The sequence below is a fragment of the Protopterus annectens genome, chromosome 3.part1 (genome assembly GCF_019279795.1).
Source record: "Protopterus annectens isolate FY-2018-M chromosome 3.part1, PAN1.0, whole genome shotgun sequence".
Classification (NCBI taxonomy): domain Eukaryota; kingdom Metazoa; phylum Chordata; order Ceratodontiformes; family Protopteridae; genus Protopterus; species Protopterus annectens.
The window spans coordinates 1,150,652,908-1,150,673,859 of record NC_056732.1 but is presented as its reverse complement, the minus strand read 5'-3'; the positions used below and the strand labels follow the sequence as shown (position 1 = coordinate 1,150,673,859).

The 20,952-nt window shown below is 41.3% G+C and overlaps 1 protein-coding gene across 1 annotated transcript in view; it reads right to left on the bottom strand.

Moving 5' to 3' along the window:
- The window catches only part of COL22A1 (collagen type XXII alpha 1 chain), a 2,341,282-nt gene that overhangs the window by 441,886 nt on the left and 1,878,444 nt on the right, over positions 1–20,952 (bottom strand). Inside the window, exon 45 of the mRNA XM_044067281.1 lies at positions 14,906–14,959. Coding sequence (XP_043923216.1) covers positions 14,906–14,959 — 54 coding nt within the window. The remainder of the gene's footprint in view (positions 1–14,905; positions 14,960–20,952) is intronic.

The following is a 20,952-nucleotide window of genomic DNA, read 5'->3' as shown; positions in this document are numbered from 1 at the left end:
AGTAACAGCTGTTTATATCTGTCATCTGGTACTAAAAGTTTGTCTGATATTGTGTAGTTATGATTTGTCACCCTGAAGAGACTATTATGGGAATTAGAGGAGTCCTGAAAGTTGAGAGGTCTGGAAGTGGACATACTTTGATCGGTGTAACATTAACATCTTCTCCAATCACAGATATTAGAGAAGCAAGTCAATCTTCTGAGTTATCTGCTGTAGCTTTTCATCTGATCATCTCTTCTGCATCACCAAAAGGCTCTGCAGTCCATCTCATATAACATTCAGAAGTTCCCTTTCTGATCAGTGATGTCCCAGGCTCAGAGAGTATTTGGGAATAAGTTTCCAATATTCTAGCAAGCAGCATAACAGCATCATTACTAGGAATAAGTAAAAACTGCCTTAGCAGATGGTCATGATGGTGTGTGGCCTTCGGTTTTCCACACCTTGATTTTCTTTGCTCATGAAAAATAACTATGGTATGTTCCTCAGCTTCTGTGAAATAAATATGGGTCTTACATGGTTGCCAGCTCTTATTTTGGACACATGGGCCAACTCATTCTCCTGTTGATGGTTGTCTCTTTTAGTTATAAGGGGTTTCCTTTTGGCCTTATAGGAGGTACTGGTACTGTACCCACTTCACCTATAGAAGGCAAATTTATATTCAAACCTCTGTGGTAAAGAATTTTGAGAAAGTGGTGGAAAAATAACTAAGGAGTCAATGACTGGCCTATGAGCTAAAATATTTATTTCATTTTAGCTTTAATAGATCATACAAACAAAACAGCCAGGTGTGGGATCACAGACACAAGGCTGTAAATTTTTGTCACTCCACTTCTTCATCATTTTTCCCCTTTTTTTGGGGGGGGGGATTTAACCTGGTCAACAATGGGACCTCAGTCAAATGCCTTATGATCTGATGAAGACTGTCTGCCATAATATGTGACTAGCTTTAATCTTACCAAACTTGGAAGCCCCAGACGCTAGTATTATGTGTGAACTCCACTGGGAATTTTCAAAATCTTTTGTGGAGTATCTCAAATATTATTCTTACTTCCTGTGCTTTTCTCAATCAATATACTACTACTGGGGGCAGGATCAGCTGGCAAATGATTCTGCAACATAACTATACTAACAAACTACATGTTTGTTTCTCAATTCATCCACCCATAAGTTGCTAATTGTGAAATTAGATTTCTGTTTACCGGCTTGTACTCAACCCTGAAATTATTGAAATGTTTGCAGTATAGACCATTTCTTCATGAACAGTTTACTCCTCATATATAATACATAATAAATCTATGGGACATGAAGATGAAATATCATGGGTTACAGATATCAGAAACTATTTGAATGAGGTTTTTGATCTAAAAAAACATAACCAATTGTAACGACTGTGCCCTGGCCCAGCAATCAAGGAGTCTCAATCCTCACCATTAACACCAGGAATGTTGTCTCCTAGAAGAGAAAAGAATAATACACACAGTAAAGTACAATTTTCCTTAAGTGCACACAGAGATCACAGTCAGTCTGGGGCTGGTTGCTCCCTTGCTCACCATGTCCCCAATAAGACTCCCCACCGGCACAGCTACAGGGTCCAGGTCTCAGCCTAGCTGGGCAAGCTAAAACCTCCAGTACCCTCTCTGTCCAACCAGTACTTCATGTCCCTGCCCAGGTAGCTGACACAGCACACACACACACCTTGAGATAAGTATTTATACTACTTCACAGTCACTCCTAGGAAAGGCTGAAACAGATTCCCCAGCTGTGCCCCTTTACCCATATTATACGGTAGTAATATACTGCCACCACCCAACTAATATTATCAGCTACTAAAAGGCCTTTAAAAGGGTGTCCAATTATTGCTGTGCAATATTATTATCCAATGGTAGTATGACTAACAGTCAAGGCTTACTTTAGAGTGGCCTATTACAATAACCTCTATAAATATGCAATGTACTCTAGAGCTTATCTCTACATAAATCAGCCACAGGTAGAAGGTTTTACAAATATTTAATAATAAATAATTAAAACACATGTCAAAACTACTACACCACAGAGATATCTAGGAGTTCAGAGATCACACAGAAACCTAAAATAATACAGTAGGACAGGTCTGATTTAAAAGAAAAATACCTAATTAATCTTTACTAGCTTTAACTATTCCTACAAGAAATCACAGTGCTAAAACTTACATGTGATCACAGGGTAGAGTGCTGTTAAGTTGGATATCAAGATCAAAATGCTCCCTTGTCTCTTGTGAGAAATAGTATTTCAACATTACTAACAACCATGTCTCTAAGGCCCTTCCCAAAATACATCATTTTTGACATCTAGGTTTCTCAGTATTCATATTACATCATCTTAACACCTTGTCTGAGTTCTCAGGCCACAAACTGCATTATTTAGCAATCTAACACCTACTCAGAAACTTACAACAATACAAGGCATTTCACATATACATTCTAGTAGAAACTAGAGCAATAAAGCACCTTCCACATCTAAATTCTGGTCATAAACTTAAGCCTTAAAATGGGCATGAAACCTTCATCCAGACACACTGGAACTGACTTGTAAAACATTAAAGAGATTCATAAGATCTTTCCAACTTTCAAGACACATTTGAAATATTTGGCTTGGTATTCCTTACTTAAAAACAAGATGTGAGCACACAAACAAAGCTGAGAAAAAGCCAAAAAACCTCCATGGATCTGATGAAGTGGTAAGCCCGTGAAAGTGCTCATCCTTTTGTAATAAAGAAGTGTTTTAGGATGTTTTTTGGCTTTTTCTCAGCTTTGTTGTTGTGCTCACATCTTGTTTTTAAACCTTGGTTTTTGTTGTTTGTGAGCCACCTTTGGCAGGAGTGTGTACTGTTTATTTTATTTTGGTTTTCATTACAGTAGATGGCAATGTTGCAACAATCTTGAAGTTCACATTTTACATTGTTTTCTTTCATTTAAAAACACAAGCCTGTATTTTACATTTATTTATACAGTTGATAAAATTATGTATCACATTCTATTTGAGTAGGCTGGCAGCCTTTGCCCATCTCTCCACAATCCACACATCTACCCCCCCCCCCCCGGGGAATTCAAGCAAGTTTTTCAAGTGCCCCTTGAGAAAAGTTGCTTGAAAGTGTCAGGTCTATCTAGGTGTACCTCACCCCATTCCCTGTCTTGACAGCCCATCTGCATTGGCATTGCTACTCCCACTGCGGTGCTGCACTGACATATCATATGCTTGCAACCCCAGACTCCATCTTAGCAACTTGGCATTTTGCTGACTGGCTCTGTTTAACCATGTTAGAGAGCTGTGATCTGTCATCACAGTAAATTTTCTTCCATACAGATAAGGCTGATGTTTGTGTAGTGCCCACAGTATGGCTAGACATTCATTTTCTACTGCTGCATAGCATTCCTCCCTGGTTTGGAGCCTATGACTGAGATAAACCACTGGGTTCTCTTCTCCCTCTGAAGAAATCTGGCTAAGTACAGCCCCCACCCCATAGTTTGAAGCATCCACTTGCACAACAATTTCTTTGCTATAGTCTGGACTGGCTAATACAGGGGGTTCTCCCAAAGCTTCCTTAAGCTTCTGGAATGCCTGCTCACATGCTGGGCTCCACACTACCTTATCTGGCCTGTTCTTCCTTGTCAGGTCTGTAAGGGGAGCAGCTATGGTACTATAATTGGGAACAAACTCTCTGTAGTACCCTGCTGTCCCCAAGAATGCCCTCACCTGCTTTTTGGTAACAGGTGCAGGCCATGCCTGAATGGCTTCCACTTTGGCAGGTTCTGGCCTTATCTTACCACTCTCCACTCTATGTCCTAGGTAGGAGACCATGCCATACCCACCTGACATTTGCTCGGCTTAATGGTCAACCCTGCCCTCTGTAGTCTGCCCAGCACCTCCCTGACATGCTGAAGGTGCACTTGCCAGGAATGGCTGTAGATAGCAATATCATCAATGTAAGCAAGGGCAAACCCTCCTGCTAAGAAATGATCTACCAGCCTCTGTAAAGTCGCTGGGGCATTCTTCATCCCAAAGGGCATTTCTGTGAACTCATACAAGCCAAAAGGAGTCACAAAGGCTGACTTCTCTCTAGCACTGGGAGTCAAGGGCACCTGCCAGTAACCCTTGGTAAAATCAATGCTTGTAAGATACTTAGCCCCACCCAGCTGCTCTAGGGCCTCATCTGTCCTAGACATGCGGTAAGCATCTGAATCTGTGTGACTATTTAATTTCCTGTAATCACACAAACCTGATGCTGTTATCCTTCTTTGGCACCAGTACCACTGGTGAGGCCCAGGGACTGTTGGACTCTTGAATCACCCCTCGTTCCAATATCTCCTGTACCGCCTCCCTCAGAGTCTGTTTGACTCTCTCAGGCACCCTATACGGGGCCTGCCTAATAGGCCTTTGGGGTCCTGTATCCACCTAGTGCTGCACCAGGTGGGTTCTCCCTGGTTTCCCGGTGAACATGCCCCCAAACACCTGCAACACTGCTTGGATTTCTTGAACCTGGGTAGGAGATAGCTGCTGAGACATTGCTACCCCTTCCACTGAGGTGTCAGCCAGAGCCTCACTGAGGAGATCGGTCACAAGATCTCTCTCAGACTCTTCCTACAATCCACTGCAAATGCTCAGCACAAGGGCCACCCTATCATGGTAAGGTTTCATCATGTTAACATGGTACAGTTTGTGCCCCTGCCATCTGCCTAGCACCTCCACCATGTAGTTAACATCACTTACCTTTCTTATCACCTTACAGGGTCCCTTCCAAGCTGCTTGCAGCTTGTTGTGTCTGACAGGAATGAGAACCATCACCTGCTGCCCCACAGCATGCTCTCTAACTCGAGCATTCCTGTCATACCATACCTTTTTCTGTTGTTGGGCTTCTGCCAGGTTCTCCTGGGCCAGGCCCATGAGTTCCCTGCACCTTGTCCTGAGGTTCAGGACATATGCCACAACAGACTCTTTGTGAGACTCACACTCACCTTCCCACTCATCTTGAATTAAATCTAGAGGTCCCCTCACCCTATGCCCATACAACAACTCAAAGTGTGAAAAAACTGCGGATTTCTGGGGAACCTCTCTGTAAGCAAAAAACAAATGGGACAAATATTTGTCCCACTACCTCTTAAACAGATCTGCAAATGCCCGTAGCATGGACTTGATTGCAGAGTTTAACCTCTCAACAAAACCATTAGTCTGGGGATGGTAGGGGGTGGACTTCATGTGCTTCACCCCACAGGACTTCCACAGACAAGCCAACAGGTCTGACATAAAATTGGCACCTCTGTCAGACAGTATTTCCTTTGGGAAACCTATCCTGCTGAAAATCTCTAGCAAACCATTTGCTACCTTCTTGGCCTCAATGGAGGACAAAGCCACTGCCTCAGGGTATCGTGTAGCATAATCTACAATCACTATGATATACCTTTTCCCAGTAGAACTTGGGGTACTCAGAGGACTCACAATATCCATAGTTACCCTCTGAAATGGCTCCTCAATCACGGCCAAAGACATCAAAGGAGCTCTCACCCTGTCTCCTGCCTTGCCTACATTTTGGCAGTGCTCACAGGTCCTGCAGTAACCTGTTACATCTCTGGAAATTTCAGGCCAATAGAAGTTTTGCATAACATGCCTCTTTGTATGTTTTATGCCCATATGACCTGCAAAGGGAATATCATGGGCTATGGCTAGAAGCACTAGATGGTAAGCTCTAGCCACTACCAACTGCTGTACTCTCTCACCTTCTAGCCATCCCTGAGGGGTCCACTCTCTGTATAGTAACCCTTTGCCCCAGTATACAGATTCCCCCTTCCCTTGAGAATCAGGTGCCTCCCTAGCTACCTGCCTCAGGCCGTGCACTGTAGAGTCTGAAAGCTGAGCCTGTCTCAAGTCTCTCCTTGTAACCCTTCCCAGCTCCCCTTCACAGGACGTCTGGCATCCTTTGACAGTGGTGCCTCACTGTCAGCCTGGGTACTACTACTCACCTCTACCTTTGCAGTTACCCTGTCCAAGGGGACATCAGCACCCATAAGCAGCTGTGGCTCACATTCAGTCTCACTGCTACAGCATAGCTCACTCCCTGAAGTAACCACCTCAGTAGTCCTGGCTTCAAGTATGCAGTCTGTCTGGGTCTCCCCCAGACTACCAGACCAACATGCTTGTCTCCTAGCCTCACTGCATGTAACTGCATAAGTACATAGTACTGCCTCATTCAAATCCTTCCCTCGCAGGACATCTGCAGGATGGTAGTTCCATAACCCTGTTGTCTAAGACAACCTACTATTGGCATTTTGTCTTTACCACTTACTGGCTCCCTCACCTTTGGTTCCCCACCTTGCCTCCTTGGACACCTGTATGCCACATGGCCCCACTGGTTGCATTCAAAACATTTAACCATAGCTCCTGGACATGTACCTGGAAAAGTGGCTTCCCCTGCTACTTGCAGATTCTGTTGGGGCAGTCTGTGCTGCCCACCATGGGATCCTTTAGTCCCATGAGCAGTACTGGGGGTCCCTTTCCTGGGCAGGGTTGCCCTTCTTGATAGGTATAGGTCTCCCTTCTTCCCCAACTCCTCTAAAGTAGCACACTGTCTATCAGCTAACTAGATCCTCATGTCCTCAGGCAAAGTTCTAATGGCTTGTTCCCTTACCAAAAGGTCTGCCAGCCCTTCAAAAGTGGTGACCTGACATCCACTCATCCAGCTATGAAAATAAGTGCTCAGTTCAACAACATATTCACATACATTTTCATCTGCCTTGTGTCTATGCTCACAAAACTTTTTCCTATACATTTCAGGTGTTAGCTTAAAACATTCTAATAAATGTTTTTTTACAGCAGTATAATCAAAACAGTCAGTGTCATGCATTTTTGCTAAAGAAGTTACAGCTTTATCATGGAGTAAGGGGGTCAGGAATCGTACTCAGAGCCTTTGGTCAACTTCATACTGTTTACATACCCGCTCAAACACATGAATGAAGCTATCAAAATAATCCCCTCTTTAAACTGTGGAAGAAATTTACTGACCTTTTGTGCTTTTGGGGTCCAGTTACTCCCTTCCCCATTACCTCCATGACTCTGGTGAAGAGTCAGCATTTCCCTCTCATGCCTCCTCTGTTGTTCATTTTCTTCAGCTTGTAGACTCCTAATTTTTTCAGCTGCTTTTAGTTCCATACGTCTGGCCTCCAACAAAAGTCTCTTTAGCTCCAGCTGGATTTTTAAGTCCACTGCAGAAAGGTTGAGCTGTCCATTCTCCGAGGATATTGTATCTCCACTGTCAGCCTGATTGTCCTCCAGGCTGCAGTTTTCTGATGCAGCTGTAACCAAGGCTGTAATCAGGTCTGCTTTAGTCAGGTTTCCATGCACCAGTCCCCTAGCCTGGCACATCTCCACCAGCTAGCTCCTTGTCAGCTTTCCATACTCTTCTGCTGACATGCTGCCTGCTCACCCTGACTAACACTAAGCTAACAAAAGATATAAAACAATTATGATCTGAACTCTGAATATACACTGCATGGCTGTTTTATAGTACAAAACAGTCTTAGAAATCACTGTACATAAGCTACAGGAATTCGCTCTACCCAAATCACTACAAGCCAATTAGTATGTGCAGTAGATCCCACCACTGACAAACACTTGTGATGACCATGCCCTGGCCCAGAAATCAAGGAGCCTCAATCCTCACCACTAACACCAGGGAGGTCATCTCAGAGAAGAGGAAAGGAAATGTAATACACACAGTAAAGTACAATTTCTCTTAAGTGCACATAGAGATCACAATCAGTCTGGGGATGGTTGCTCCCTTGCTCACCAGGTCTCCAATAAGACTCCTCACTGGCACAGCTATAGGGTCCAGGCCTCAGCCTAGCTGGGCAAGCTAAAACCTCCAGTACCCTCTCTGTCCAACCAGTGCTTCATGTCTTTGCCCAAGTAGCTGACACAACACACGCACACTTTGAGATAAGTATTTATACTACTTCACAGACAATCCTGGGAAAGACTGACACAGATTCTTCAGCTGTGCCCCTTTACCCAGACTATATGGTAGTAATTACTGCCACCACTCAACTAATAATATCAGCTACTAAACAGCCCTTAAAAGGGTGTCCAATTAGTACTGTGCAATATTATTATCCAATGGTAGTATGACTAACAGTCAAGGCTTACTTTAGAGTTGCCTATTACAATAACCTCTATAAATATGCAATGTACTCTAAAGCTTATCTCTACACAAATCAGCCACAGGTAGAAGGATTTAAAATATTTAATAATAAATAATTAAAACACAAGACAAAACTACTACACCACAGAGATATCTAAGAGTTCAGAGATCACACAGAAACTTAAAATAATACAGTAGGACAGGTCTGATTTCAAAGAAAAATACCTAATTAATGTTTATTAGCTTTAACTATTCCTACAAGAAATCACAGTGCTAAAACATACATGTGAGCACAGGGCAGAGTGCTGTTAAGTTGGATATTAAGATCAAAATGCTCCCCTGTCTCTTGTGAGAAATAGTATTTAAACATTACTAACAAACATGTCTCTAAGGCCCTTCCCAAATGACATCATTTTTGACACTTAGGTTTTCCCAGTATTTATATTGCATCATCTTAACACCTGGTCTGAGTTCTCAGGCCACAAACTGCATTATGTAGCAATCTAACACCTACTCAGAAACTTACAACAATACAAGGCATTTCACATATACATTCTAGCAGAAACTAGAGCAATAAAGCACCTTCCACATCTAAATTCTGGTCACAAACTTTAGCCTTAAAACAATGGGCATAAAACCTTCACAAGACACACTGGAACCAACTTGTAAAACATTAAAGAGATTCATAAGATCTTTTCAACTTTACAAGACACATTTAAAATACTTGGCTTACTTTTCCTTACAGAAGATGGCAATGTTGCAACAATCTTGAAGTTCACATTTTACAGTGTTTTCTTTCATTTAAAAACACAAGCCTGTATTTTACATTTATTTATACAGTTGATAGAATTATGTATCAAATTCTATTTGACTAGGCTGGCAGCTTTCACCCATCTCGCCACAATTGTCACACCAATATCAAATACCTTCAACAAAAAACAATCCTGCTTTGGGAATCATGCAATTGTTGCCTCACATGTTGAATAGTATAGCTCAGTTAACACAGGGATAACAGCAAATAACTTAGCATGAATTCCACTATTGCAAAATATGGCAACTATATAATTAGTAACCTCTTGGGTCTCGCATATGACCTTTATCCTCATATAGCTACACTTGCTGCATTTTCGCTATATTGACAATGATATATTTAGTCAATTTATTTTAGATTTGTTAACTGAACCAATCTTTTATAGAGGGTACCTGTTTGGAAAAGACCTCAAACAATATAAAATAAAAATACAATTGTGAAATAAAAATAAAAAAGTACAATTAACATATCAATAATAAACTATGGTTAGAGGTACATAGTAATTAGTTTCATAACTAACAATTAACAAGTTTTGCATTTTATGCTTTTTTTGTGGTCCCACAGCAGAGCATCAGCTGCTCCAACAGCCTCTCCTTGCCCACCAGGTCTGCTATACCACTAATCCTCCTCTGCACTTCCTCCAACCATGTTTGGGGCCAGTGAGGGGATCACGGTATCCTGGGGAAGCATCATACTGCTTCTAAGGGAGTGTTTTCCCTTATGGACCAATCCCCTTCCCATACACTCATACATATTGTCCAAGGGATTGGTGTTGAATGATTGCTGTGAAATTCTGCCTACACCTCCATGTGTGATTCAGTCAATGCCTGTCTCACTTATATCCCCATTTTCCACTAGGGATCAAGAGTGATACTGTGTACTGAGGCATACCACTCCCCTGCCCCTTGTCTTGGAATGAGAAAACTGATGTAAGCTACTCATGCCAACTAATACCCACCTAGCTCATCCAGTGCCCAAGCCTCTAAGTGAACATGAGTCAAATGGGTCACATCCAGGGCATTAGCCCTTTGCGTCACAGAGCTGAGGGTAATTATGGCATATTTAAAGTGAGAGTGTGTTGCAACCACAGAAGTAACTGGCAAAATGCTATAAAGTATTTATTGTACAGCTCATACAAAATTAAGGGAAATAGTTTGAAAAATAGTTTTTGTAATAATGTATACTATTACTATAGGTTCATAGGTGTGTACTTGGCTAATGGCCCTGGAGCCTTTACAAGCCTAGCCTATAGGATTAACCTGGCATCATGCCACCTGACCTTAGTTTCCAGTGCTTCTGTCAAGAAGAGCCACTGGAGTGATCCCTGGGGTGAATTTTCTAATTCCCATCCACTCATCAAGATTCCTCTTGAAGAGGGCCAGTGAGGTGCACTATTTGACATGTATGGGAAGTCTATTCCATAGCATGGACAGTCTCTGGGTTATGAACCTGTCCCTCCAGCATGTTCTGTTGATTGTGGTAATGAGGTTGAGGTCTCTGGAGGGTGTGGTGTGGAGGGATTGGGATTTCTTTAGATGTAGCATTTCTAACAGAGCTGGGTCAGACATGGCTTTATAAGTCAAGCAGAGATCACCTCTAAGTAGGTGATATGAGACAGAATAGTTGGAGTTTTTTGTCTGTCCATATAAGACACATGTTTAAGACCTAGTTAGGTACTTTTGTGGCCTCTCCAGTTGTTGCAGGTGTCTAGTGAGGTACATGCCAAATGGGGCATTGTACTCAATGATTGGCCTAATGAGGGAAGAGTACAGGGAGACAATAACCTCTTTCTTCCTGAATGCAAAACCCTTAGTAATGAGATGTGCCACATAAAAGGACTTTCTGACCATAGTGGCATTGTGGTGGTCAAAAGAGAAGTTCCTGTCAACCTGTGTTCCCAGAGCTCTTATAATGCCTTCTGTGTTCAGTGGACTTCCACTGATGTGGTAGTTCATGGGAACTGTTTTTTTTCCCCAAAGGGGAAACTGACACATTTGTTAGCATTGAGCTTATGCCCATGGTTCTGACACCAGTTGTTGGTCTCAGTGAGGCCTTTTTGTAGGATGTCAGCATCACTTGGGGAGTTAATAATGGCTCCCAACTTGCAATCATCTGCAAACTTCATCAGCCAGAGTCCCTTTGTGTTGGACTGGATGTCTGAGAAGTAGATACTAAACAGGAGAGGACCTGGGACCGATCCCTGTGGGACTCCACTCATAACTGATTGGCAGTCTGACATGGAGTCAGCTACTTTCACACTGTGTGTTCTATCTGTGAACCAGTTTGCAACCCACCTAGTGATACAGGGGTTGATGCCTAGCTTAGTGAGTTTTTCTATGATTCCTGAGTGGAAACAAAATGAAAACTCCAGCAAAGCTAGAACTTCCACTGAGTGACTTCCCAAACCTCTTGTATCAGAGACACATGTGATATATGCAAATGTCCCTTATGAACATCAGATGTTTAAGCTAATTGGCGATTCTAAAGGCCCATTACTTGTTTCGTCATTTTAATGGACAATTTCAAACCAATAAAGCCAAACCCCACTAACTGTGGATATGCATATTTCAACTTGTTATGACCTCATCAACACAGACAAGCAGAGTGTTTGACTAAGTATAAGAAACACAGAGCTGCCATACCCAGCTGATGCCTATTATCATTAGGGTCACTGTAAAAATATCCCAACCAACAAATTAAAACACTAAGTGAGAAGGTCACTGAAAAACCAGTCAGTAAAAATAAAATTAAAACTCCAGGAAAGCTAGATCTTCCACTGAGTGACCTCCCAAACCTCTTGTATCAGACGCACATGGGATATATGCAAATGTCCCTTATGAACATCAGATGTTTCAACTAATTGGCGATTCTGAATGCCCATGACATGTTTCGTCATTTTAATGGACAATTTCAGGGTTTGGCTTTATTGACCTGAAACTGTCTATAACTATAGAAGGCCTTGTGGTTGTCTTTACTATCTGCTGCAATTCTGTTTTTGTAGCTAGCTTTATAGGGTTTGATGAGGGATCTCAACTTTTTGTTGAGGCTGATAAGGAAGTTTTTCCAGTCTTGGGACTTCACCTTATTTTGCATCAGTTTCCTCCTTCTGTTGTAGAGTTTGTTTATGGCAGGAGACCACCAGATTGCCTTCCTTTTTTTGGAGGAGAGCATCTTGGCTCTATTGGGTATAGCGAGATCCATGCATTTGTGTAAGAGTTTATACAGTGCATTGGTGTATGATTCGGCAGTCATGCAACTATTCTACATTTGCATGGGTGCCATGAAGTTAGCCACCTCTGTTCTTAGGAGCCCAAAGTTAGCTTTGGAGAAGTTTTTCATGGTGGTTACCTCTGCGGAGGGTAGGGGGTGGATTTCCAAGGTGATTCATTTGTGGTTGAATCTAACCAGGGATGAGTTGACTATTGGTGTAGAGCAATGGGCGCCCATGTTAGTAATGACCAGGTCAAGGATGTTGCTACCCTTAGTCGGGGCAAGAATGAGCTGGTCCAGGTTATTGGAATCAATGAATTCCAGGAAACGTTGGTCAAGTGTATTGATACATGAGTAGTTTTCCAAGTTAATGGAGGGATAGTTGAAGTTGCCCAGTATGTGTGTGTTACGTTGGACCCTAATATTCAACAGGGTGCTTAGGAACATGGAGTGAGTGTCTTGGGACATAGTTGGGGACCTATAACAGGCTATGACCTGAATCACTGTCTTACCCAATGTTAGCTGCACCTGAAGTATCTCTGATGATGTTGGGATACTAGTCTGGAGGTGTGTGCATCCTTTATGAGTATGGAAACACCACCTCCTTTGGAGCTTCAGTCCAAGTTCTGGGGCTGAAAGGTGTGGATTGAGTTATAGTCTGGTAGTGCAGTGGTGCTTTCTACTGCCTTGAACCAGGTCTCTGTTACAGCACAAATGTCAATGTTCTCCATTTTTAAGGAGTGCTTCGAGTGAGTGCATTTTGTGAGTTAGACTTCTAGCATTGAGCAGCATGACCCTCAGACTGCATTTGTTTGTAGCTTTTACAGTGGTAATTTGGTCTTTGGAACACCGCCTAAAAAAGGCCCTATAGGGGTGGCAAGAGCCTTGGCCAGTATCCGGAAGTCCAGGGTTGACAGATACAAGCCATCTCTGGCAAATCATCGGAGTCTGTCAGTTATGTTATCCCAGCCAGACAGATTCTGGATCCCCTTAGAATGACACCAGAAACTTAGTCAGTTGTTGAAATCAATCATTTTCGGCTTGTACTGATGTATCATTCTGGGTGATGGTAGGATGCAGCTCAGGACTGGGGTCATACCCACCTGGGCTACATAATCCGAGAGCTCCTCCATGTCTCTTTTCATGTAGCCCAATGAGGTATGTCTCAGGTCATTCACACCCACATGTACAATGACAGAGTCAACAAAGTATTAGTTTAAGGGTGTGCACTTATGCAACCAGCATATTGTACATTTTTTATTTTTTATATTTTTTCCCCTAACAGATCCGTTTGCTTTTCAATTGAATTGTACAGGTTATAGGTCACATTAAAGGTGGGAAAAGTTTTGAAATTATTTCTTGTGGTCTCATTTTTTTATATCACAAAAACCTGTTATTTTAACAGGGGTGTGTAAACTTTTTATATCCACTGTGTGTATGTATATATATATATATATATATATATATATATATATATATATATATATATACACACACACACACACACACACACACACACACACACACACACACACACACACACACACACACACACACCACAAGCAGCATGGGTGTGGAGCATCATGAAGATGTCTGCTGATGCATCCCGAACAGTATTCCCAAAGGATCTTTGATCTTTCTGCTGGTGTAACATGGTCTTTTTTCACCTTTGGTCTCTAAAAGCATCATGACTCAATGAGCACATCATAACCCATTTTAATCAATGTATGTGTGATTTAATGGAAAGTCTTCTGTGCAGATGAAAACTACAATGTAGATATAGCAATCAGGTAATAAAATATTGTTAACCTAATTGAAATCTCGACCATTTACCTTTTGAATGTCATGCTGTAACAATTATAGCAGCATATTTTCTATGCTGCAGGTTGGCTGTATGTTTACAGCTATACATATGCCATATCTTACAGTATTTATCACATACTATTTCATGTGTGTTTTTATGCTTTTCTTGTTTAATTTATGCTGCTAGTAGATAACATACACTTAACACAATTTCCTTATATGTCCAGCAATATGCCATTTACTCAGTGAGCTGGGTTTAAGAGGTACTTCAATAAGCATACATCAACTAAGTTATGGCAGAGATTAAGGCTATGAGCTATTACCCAGCTGCTTCGTGCATTAAAGGTTTGATTCTTTCAGGTTCCCTTTACCTACTGTGTCACTCTAAGCAAATCATTTATCTGGAGTGTGCCCAGGGGATACTGGGAAATTGGGCTGGCTAGTGGCTAGTTAATGGTCTTCTGGGGTGGGTGCATGCCTAATAACTACCTATGAACTCTAAATTAAATGCAATAATGGGCTTTTTTTTCAAATAGGAAGTCAAGACTGTCATTGCTGAATTATCTTAGCATGTTATGAGTACATTCAATATTTATGTCAGGGCAAGAAGGCCGTTTGAAAACACAGACAATTATTTCTATAGCATTTTTATGTCAAAAACATGTTTATTTCCACTATAGTAGAATCACATTCTGCTAAAATATACAAACAAATGGACCATGAGAAAGAAAGATTTGCAAGATAAATAGTTGGCAGATTCCAAAAGAGAAAAGAAAATTATGCATCATGAACACATATCTTGAAGACTCATTAACTCATTTCACAAGAATGGTTTACAGCTGTGCATGTGTACCATTTCATAGTAATCAATACATTCCCAAAACAGATGCTTTGAGCCTCATGCACATATTTACCTTCATTCCATCAAGTCCACGCGGGCCTTCAGGTCCTGGAGGGCCAGTATCACCCTGAAAACAAAGAAAGCAAACAATGTACATTTTCTACTGGTCTATAATATAACTTATTAAAGAACTATTTTATTACCAAGTAATGTAAGAAATACATAATAAGACAGGTTTATTGAACTGTTATTTAGTTAAGATACTCTTCAGAAGGTCTTTTTCATTTGATTTTGCAAAGAAAGACCCAGATTTAAAGTCAGCTGTCATATTTGATGCTTTAACATTTCAGGTGACTTTCCAGATGTGTTTTACAAGTTATATAATGTTTAATGGCAGTCAGTAGAAAAGTATACTTCTTTGAGAGTGCATTCAGCATTAAAAACCAAAAAGGGAGGTGGAGTTGCAATCTTATTTAAAAATACATTCAACCTCCAACCACTACAAACTCCACTTCCCAGATTCCAGAATGCAGAGACATTAGGCTCCGTTATGTCCCTTAAAAACAAAAAGAATCAACATCCTCTGTAGTTACATTCCTCCAGGAAATAACTCACCTATAATAGAAGAGATACTACAATGGGCCGCAATCAACCTACCCCAAACACCATCCTGCTATCAACATCCTATGTAGTTATATTAATCCAGGAAATAACTCACCTATAATAGAAGAGATACTACAATGGGCCACAATCAACCAACCCCAAGAAACTATCCTGCTATCAACATCCTCTGTAGTTATATTCCACCAGGAAATAACTCACCTATAATAAAAGAGATACTACAATGGGTCGCAATCAACCTACCCCAAGAAACCATCCTGCTATCAACATCCTCTGTAGTTACATACCTCCAGGAAATAACTCACCTATAATAGAAGAGATACTACAGTGGGCCACAACCAACCTACCCCAAGAAACCATCCTGCTATCAACATCCTCTGCAGTTATATTCCTCCAGGAAATAACTCACCTGTAATAGAAGAGATACTACAATGGGCCACATCAACCTACCCCAATAAACCATCCTGCTATCAACATCCTCTGTAGTTATATTCCTCCAGGAAATAACTCACCTATAATAGAAGAGATACTACAATGGGCCGCAATCAACCTACCCCAGGAAACCATCCTGCTATCAACATCCTCTGTAGTTATATTCCTCCAGGAAATAACTCACCTATAATAGAAGGGATACTACAATGGGCCGCAATCAACCTACCCCAAGAAACCGTTCTGCTATCACCATCCTCTGTAGTTATATTCCTCCAGGAAATAACTCACCTGTAATAGAAGGGATACTACAATAGGCCACAATCAACCTACCCCGAGAAACCATCCTGATATCAACATCCTCTGTAGTTATATTCATCCAGGAAATAACCCACCTATAATAGAAGAGATACTACAATGGGCCACAATTAACCTACCCCAAGAAACCATCCTGATATCAACATCCTCTGTAGTTATATTCCTCCAGGAAATAAACCACTTATAATAGAAGGGATACTACAATGAGCCGCAATCAACCTACCCCGAGAAACCATCCTGCTATCAACATCCTCTGTAATTATATTCCTCCAGGAAATAACTCACCTATAATAGAAGAGATACTACAATGGGCCACAACCAACCTACCCCAAGAAACCATCCTGCTATAAACATCCTCTGTAGTTATATTCCTCCAGGAAATAACTCACCTATAAAAGAAGAGATACTATAATGGGCCACAATCAACCTACCCAAGAAACCATCCTGCTATCAACATCCTCTGTAGTTATATTCCTCCAGGAAATAACTCACCTATAATAGAAGAAATACTACAATGGGCCGCAATCAACCTACCCCAAGAAACCATCCTGCTATCAACATCCTCTGTAGTTATATTCCTCCAGGAAATAACTCACCTATAAAAGAAGAGATACTATAATGGGCCACAATCAACCTACCCAAGAAACCATCCTGCTATCAACATCCTCTGTAGTTATATTCCTCCAGGAAATAACTCACCTATAATAGAAGAGATACTACAATGGGCCGCAATCAACCTACCCCAAACACCATCCTGCTATCAACATCCTCTGTAGTTATATTCTTCCAGGAAATAACTCACCTATAATAGAAGAGATACTACAATGGGCCACAATCAACCTACCCCAAACACCATCCTGCTATCAACATCCTCTGTAGTTATATTAATCCAGGAAATAACTCGCCTATAATAGAAGGGATACTACAATGGGCCACAACCAACCTACCCCAAACACCATCCTGCTATCAACATCCTCTGTAGTTACATACCTCCAGGAAATAACTCACCTATAATAGAAGAGATACTACAATGGGCCGCAATCAACCTACCCCAAACACCATCCTGCTATCAACATCCTCTGTAGTTATATTCCTCCAGGAAATAACTCACCTATAATAGAAGGGATACTACAATGGGCCACAATCAACCTACCCCAAGAAACCATCCTGCTATCAACATCCTCTGTAGTTATATTCCTCCAGTAAATAACTCACCTGTAATAGAAGAGATACTACAATGGGCTGCAATCAACCTACCCCAAGAAACCATCCTGCTATCAACATCCTCTGTAGTTATATTACTCCAGGAAATAACTCACCTGTAATAGGAGATATACTACAATGGGCCAAAATCAACCTACCGCAAGAAACGATCCTGCTATCAACATCCTCTGTAGTTATATTCCTCCAGGAAATAACTCGCCTATAATAGAAGAGATACTACAATGGGCCTCAATCAACCTACCCCAAGAAGCCATCCTGCTATCAACATCCTCTGTAGTTATATTCACCAGGAAATAACTCAACCGTAATAGAAGAGATACTACAATGGGCCACAATCAACCATCCCCAAGAAACCATCCTGCTATCAACATCATCTGTAGTTATATTCATCCAGGAAATAACTCACCTATAATAGAAGAGATACTACAATGGGCCGCAATCAACCTACCCAAAGAAACCATCCTGCTATCAACATCCTCTGTAGTTATATTCCTCCAGGAAATAACTCACATATAATAGAAGAGATACTACAATGGGCCGCAATCAACCTACCCCGAGAAACCATCCTGCTATCAACATCCTCTGTAGTTATATTCCTCCAGGAAATAACTCAACTGTAATAGAAGAGATACTACAATAGGCCGCAATCAACCCACCCCAAGAAACCATCCTGCTATCAACATCCTCTGTAGTTATATTCCTCCAGGAAATAACTCCCCTATAATAGAAGAGTTACTACAATGGGCCACAATCAACCATCCCTAAGAAACCATCCTGCTATCAACATCCTCTGTAGTAATATTCCCCAGGAAATAACTCACCTATAATAGAAGAGATACTACAATGGGCCACAATCAACCTACCCTAAACATCATCCTGCTATCAACATCCTCTGTAGTTATATTCCTCCAGGAAATAACTCACCTATAATAGAAGAGATACTACAATGGGCCGCAATCAACCAACCCCAAGAAACCATCCTGCTATCAACATCCTCTGTAGTTATATTCCTCCAGGAAATAACTCACCTATAATAGAAGAGATACTACAATGGGCCGCAATCAACCTACCCCAAACACCATCCTGCTATCAACATCCTCTGTAGTTATATTCATCCAGGAACTAACTCACTTGTAATAGAAGAGATACTACAATGGGCCGCAATCAACCTACCCCGAGAAACCATCCTGCTATCAAAATCCTCTGTAGTTATATTCATCCAGGAAATAACTCACCTATAATAGAAGAGATACTACAATGGGCCACAATCAACCTACCCCAAGAAACCATCCTGCTATCAACATCCTCTGTAGTTATATTCATCCAGGAACTAACTCACCTATAATAGAAGAGATACTACAATGGGCCGCAATCAACCATCCCCAAGAAACCATCCTGCTATCAACATCCTCTGTAGTTATATTCCCCAGGAAATAACTCACCTATAATAGAAGAGATACTACAATGGGCCACAATCAACCTACCCCAAACACCATCCTGCTATCAACATCCTCTGTAGTTATATTCCCCAGGAAATAACTCATCTATAATAGAAGAGATACTACAATGGGCCGCAATCAACCTACCCCAAGAAACCATCCTGCTAGGCAACATAAACTTAGACTGGCTAGCCTTCAACTCCTACAACCCCTCAAACCATATTAACTTATTTGGATTCTCACAATCCAAGAACCCACCAGAGTAGACAAAAACTCCAATAGAACCTCCATTCTAGATTGGACACTAGTTAATATCCTCACAGAAAATTATCATGTGGGCTGCTTACCTGATATATTGAGTGACCACTGCCCCACATTCCTCCTTTGTAAACAGGCAAAAATACCCAAACCAATGCTATTCAAGGAGACTAGGGATGAGCACAAAGTCAATCCACAAACTCTTAACAGTATGCACCAGCAACAGGACTGGAATCCACTAAAAACTCTATCTTTAGACCAGGCAGTTGATTTTTTTAATACTATTTTTATGAATGTACTAAATATACTAGCTCTCATCAGGAAACTCAGGACTAAAGTTAACTATGCCGGCTAAATAGGACAACAAAGGCCTTAATAAAAGCCAGAGACAATGCTTGGAAAAACTGGAAAAAGAATAGCACTATCCAAGACAGACAGAAATATCAAGAACTATGAAATAAGGCCAAAACCCAAATAGAAGTAGATAAAAGGAACTACTTCTTTGACACCCAAAACAAGCACTCTAGAAACCTTCAAAAGTTCTGGCAGGCCATCAATACCCTTCTAAAACCAGGCAAAATCGCCACCCCATCTCTCAACAACAATTCTGATAATGATAGCATAGCCTCAGAATTCAAACATCACTTCACAGAATCTATCCTCGCACTATCTATGCAACTATCCAGCAAGAACACTAAAACCACCCCAACTGTAGAACAGACTAATATATCCACCTTCAAACTTTCACCTGTACGAACCTCGTCAGTTAAAAAGCTGCTCTATAAACTAAAACCCACACCACTCGCAGCAGATGGTTTACTCACAAATCTTCTAAAATTAGCTGCAGAATCACTAGCCTACCCTGTCTCAATTCTTATAAACTGATCTATACAAGAAACCTATGTACTCCATCTATGGAAAGTGCCACATATAATTCCCCTTCACAAAGGCGGAAACTCCTATGAACTATCAAAGTACCAGCCAATTGCTATCTTGTCCCCCCTTTCCAAACTTCTGGAGAAATGTATTCACACCCAGGTAATGCACTTCTTATCCTCACATAACCTCCTCTCCCCCACACAGCATGGTTTCCACCCAAACCACAGCACAACCACTGCTCTACTCTCCTTTACCAATCAGATTAACCATCTAAGAAACAACAAACAAATTTGTCTCAGCCATATTGTTAGATCTATCAAAAGCATTTGATATGGTCTCCCATAACCCGCTCTTAGACACTCTGTCAACCTTATCCTTCGCCCCTCTACTACTTCATGGTTTAGAAGCTATCTCTCTGACAGAAAACAATCAGTTAAATGGCAAAGTACACTATCTCCTCTATTACCAACTACTATAGGTGTCCCACAAGGATCAATACTGGGTCCTCTACTATTCACCATTTTTACTAACAAACTAAATACATCCATCTTGCATGCTTCACTTATACAGTACGCAGATGACTCAACCCTAATCTGCTCAGCCCCATCCATATCCACTCTTCAAAAGCTTACCCAAGAATCCATCTGCTCCGTGGAACAATGGATCACCAATATGCAACTCATTCTAAACCCCAACAAGACCAAATTACTCCTTTTTACTCCCAATAAATCCAAATCCACACCTCCTACTTTCACTATCACCTCCAAAAACAGGACCACAATCTCCCCCTCCCCTCACACTAAGCTGCTCGGGGTTGAATAGGAAAACAGACTTAAACAAACTAGAATCATGTTACAATAAAATTGCAAAATTCACTAACAACTCCACTTTTAGAAGTCATCACTGTCTTGCCCTGAAGCAACTACAGTGGATAGAACTCCCTCAGCTTATT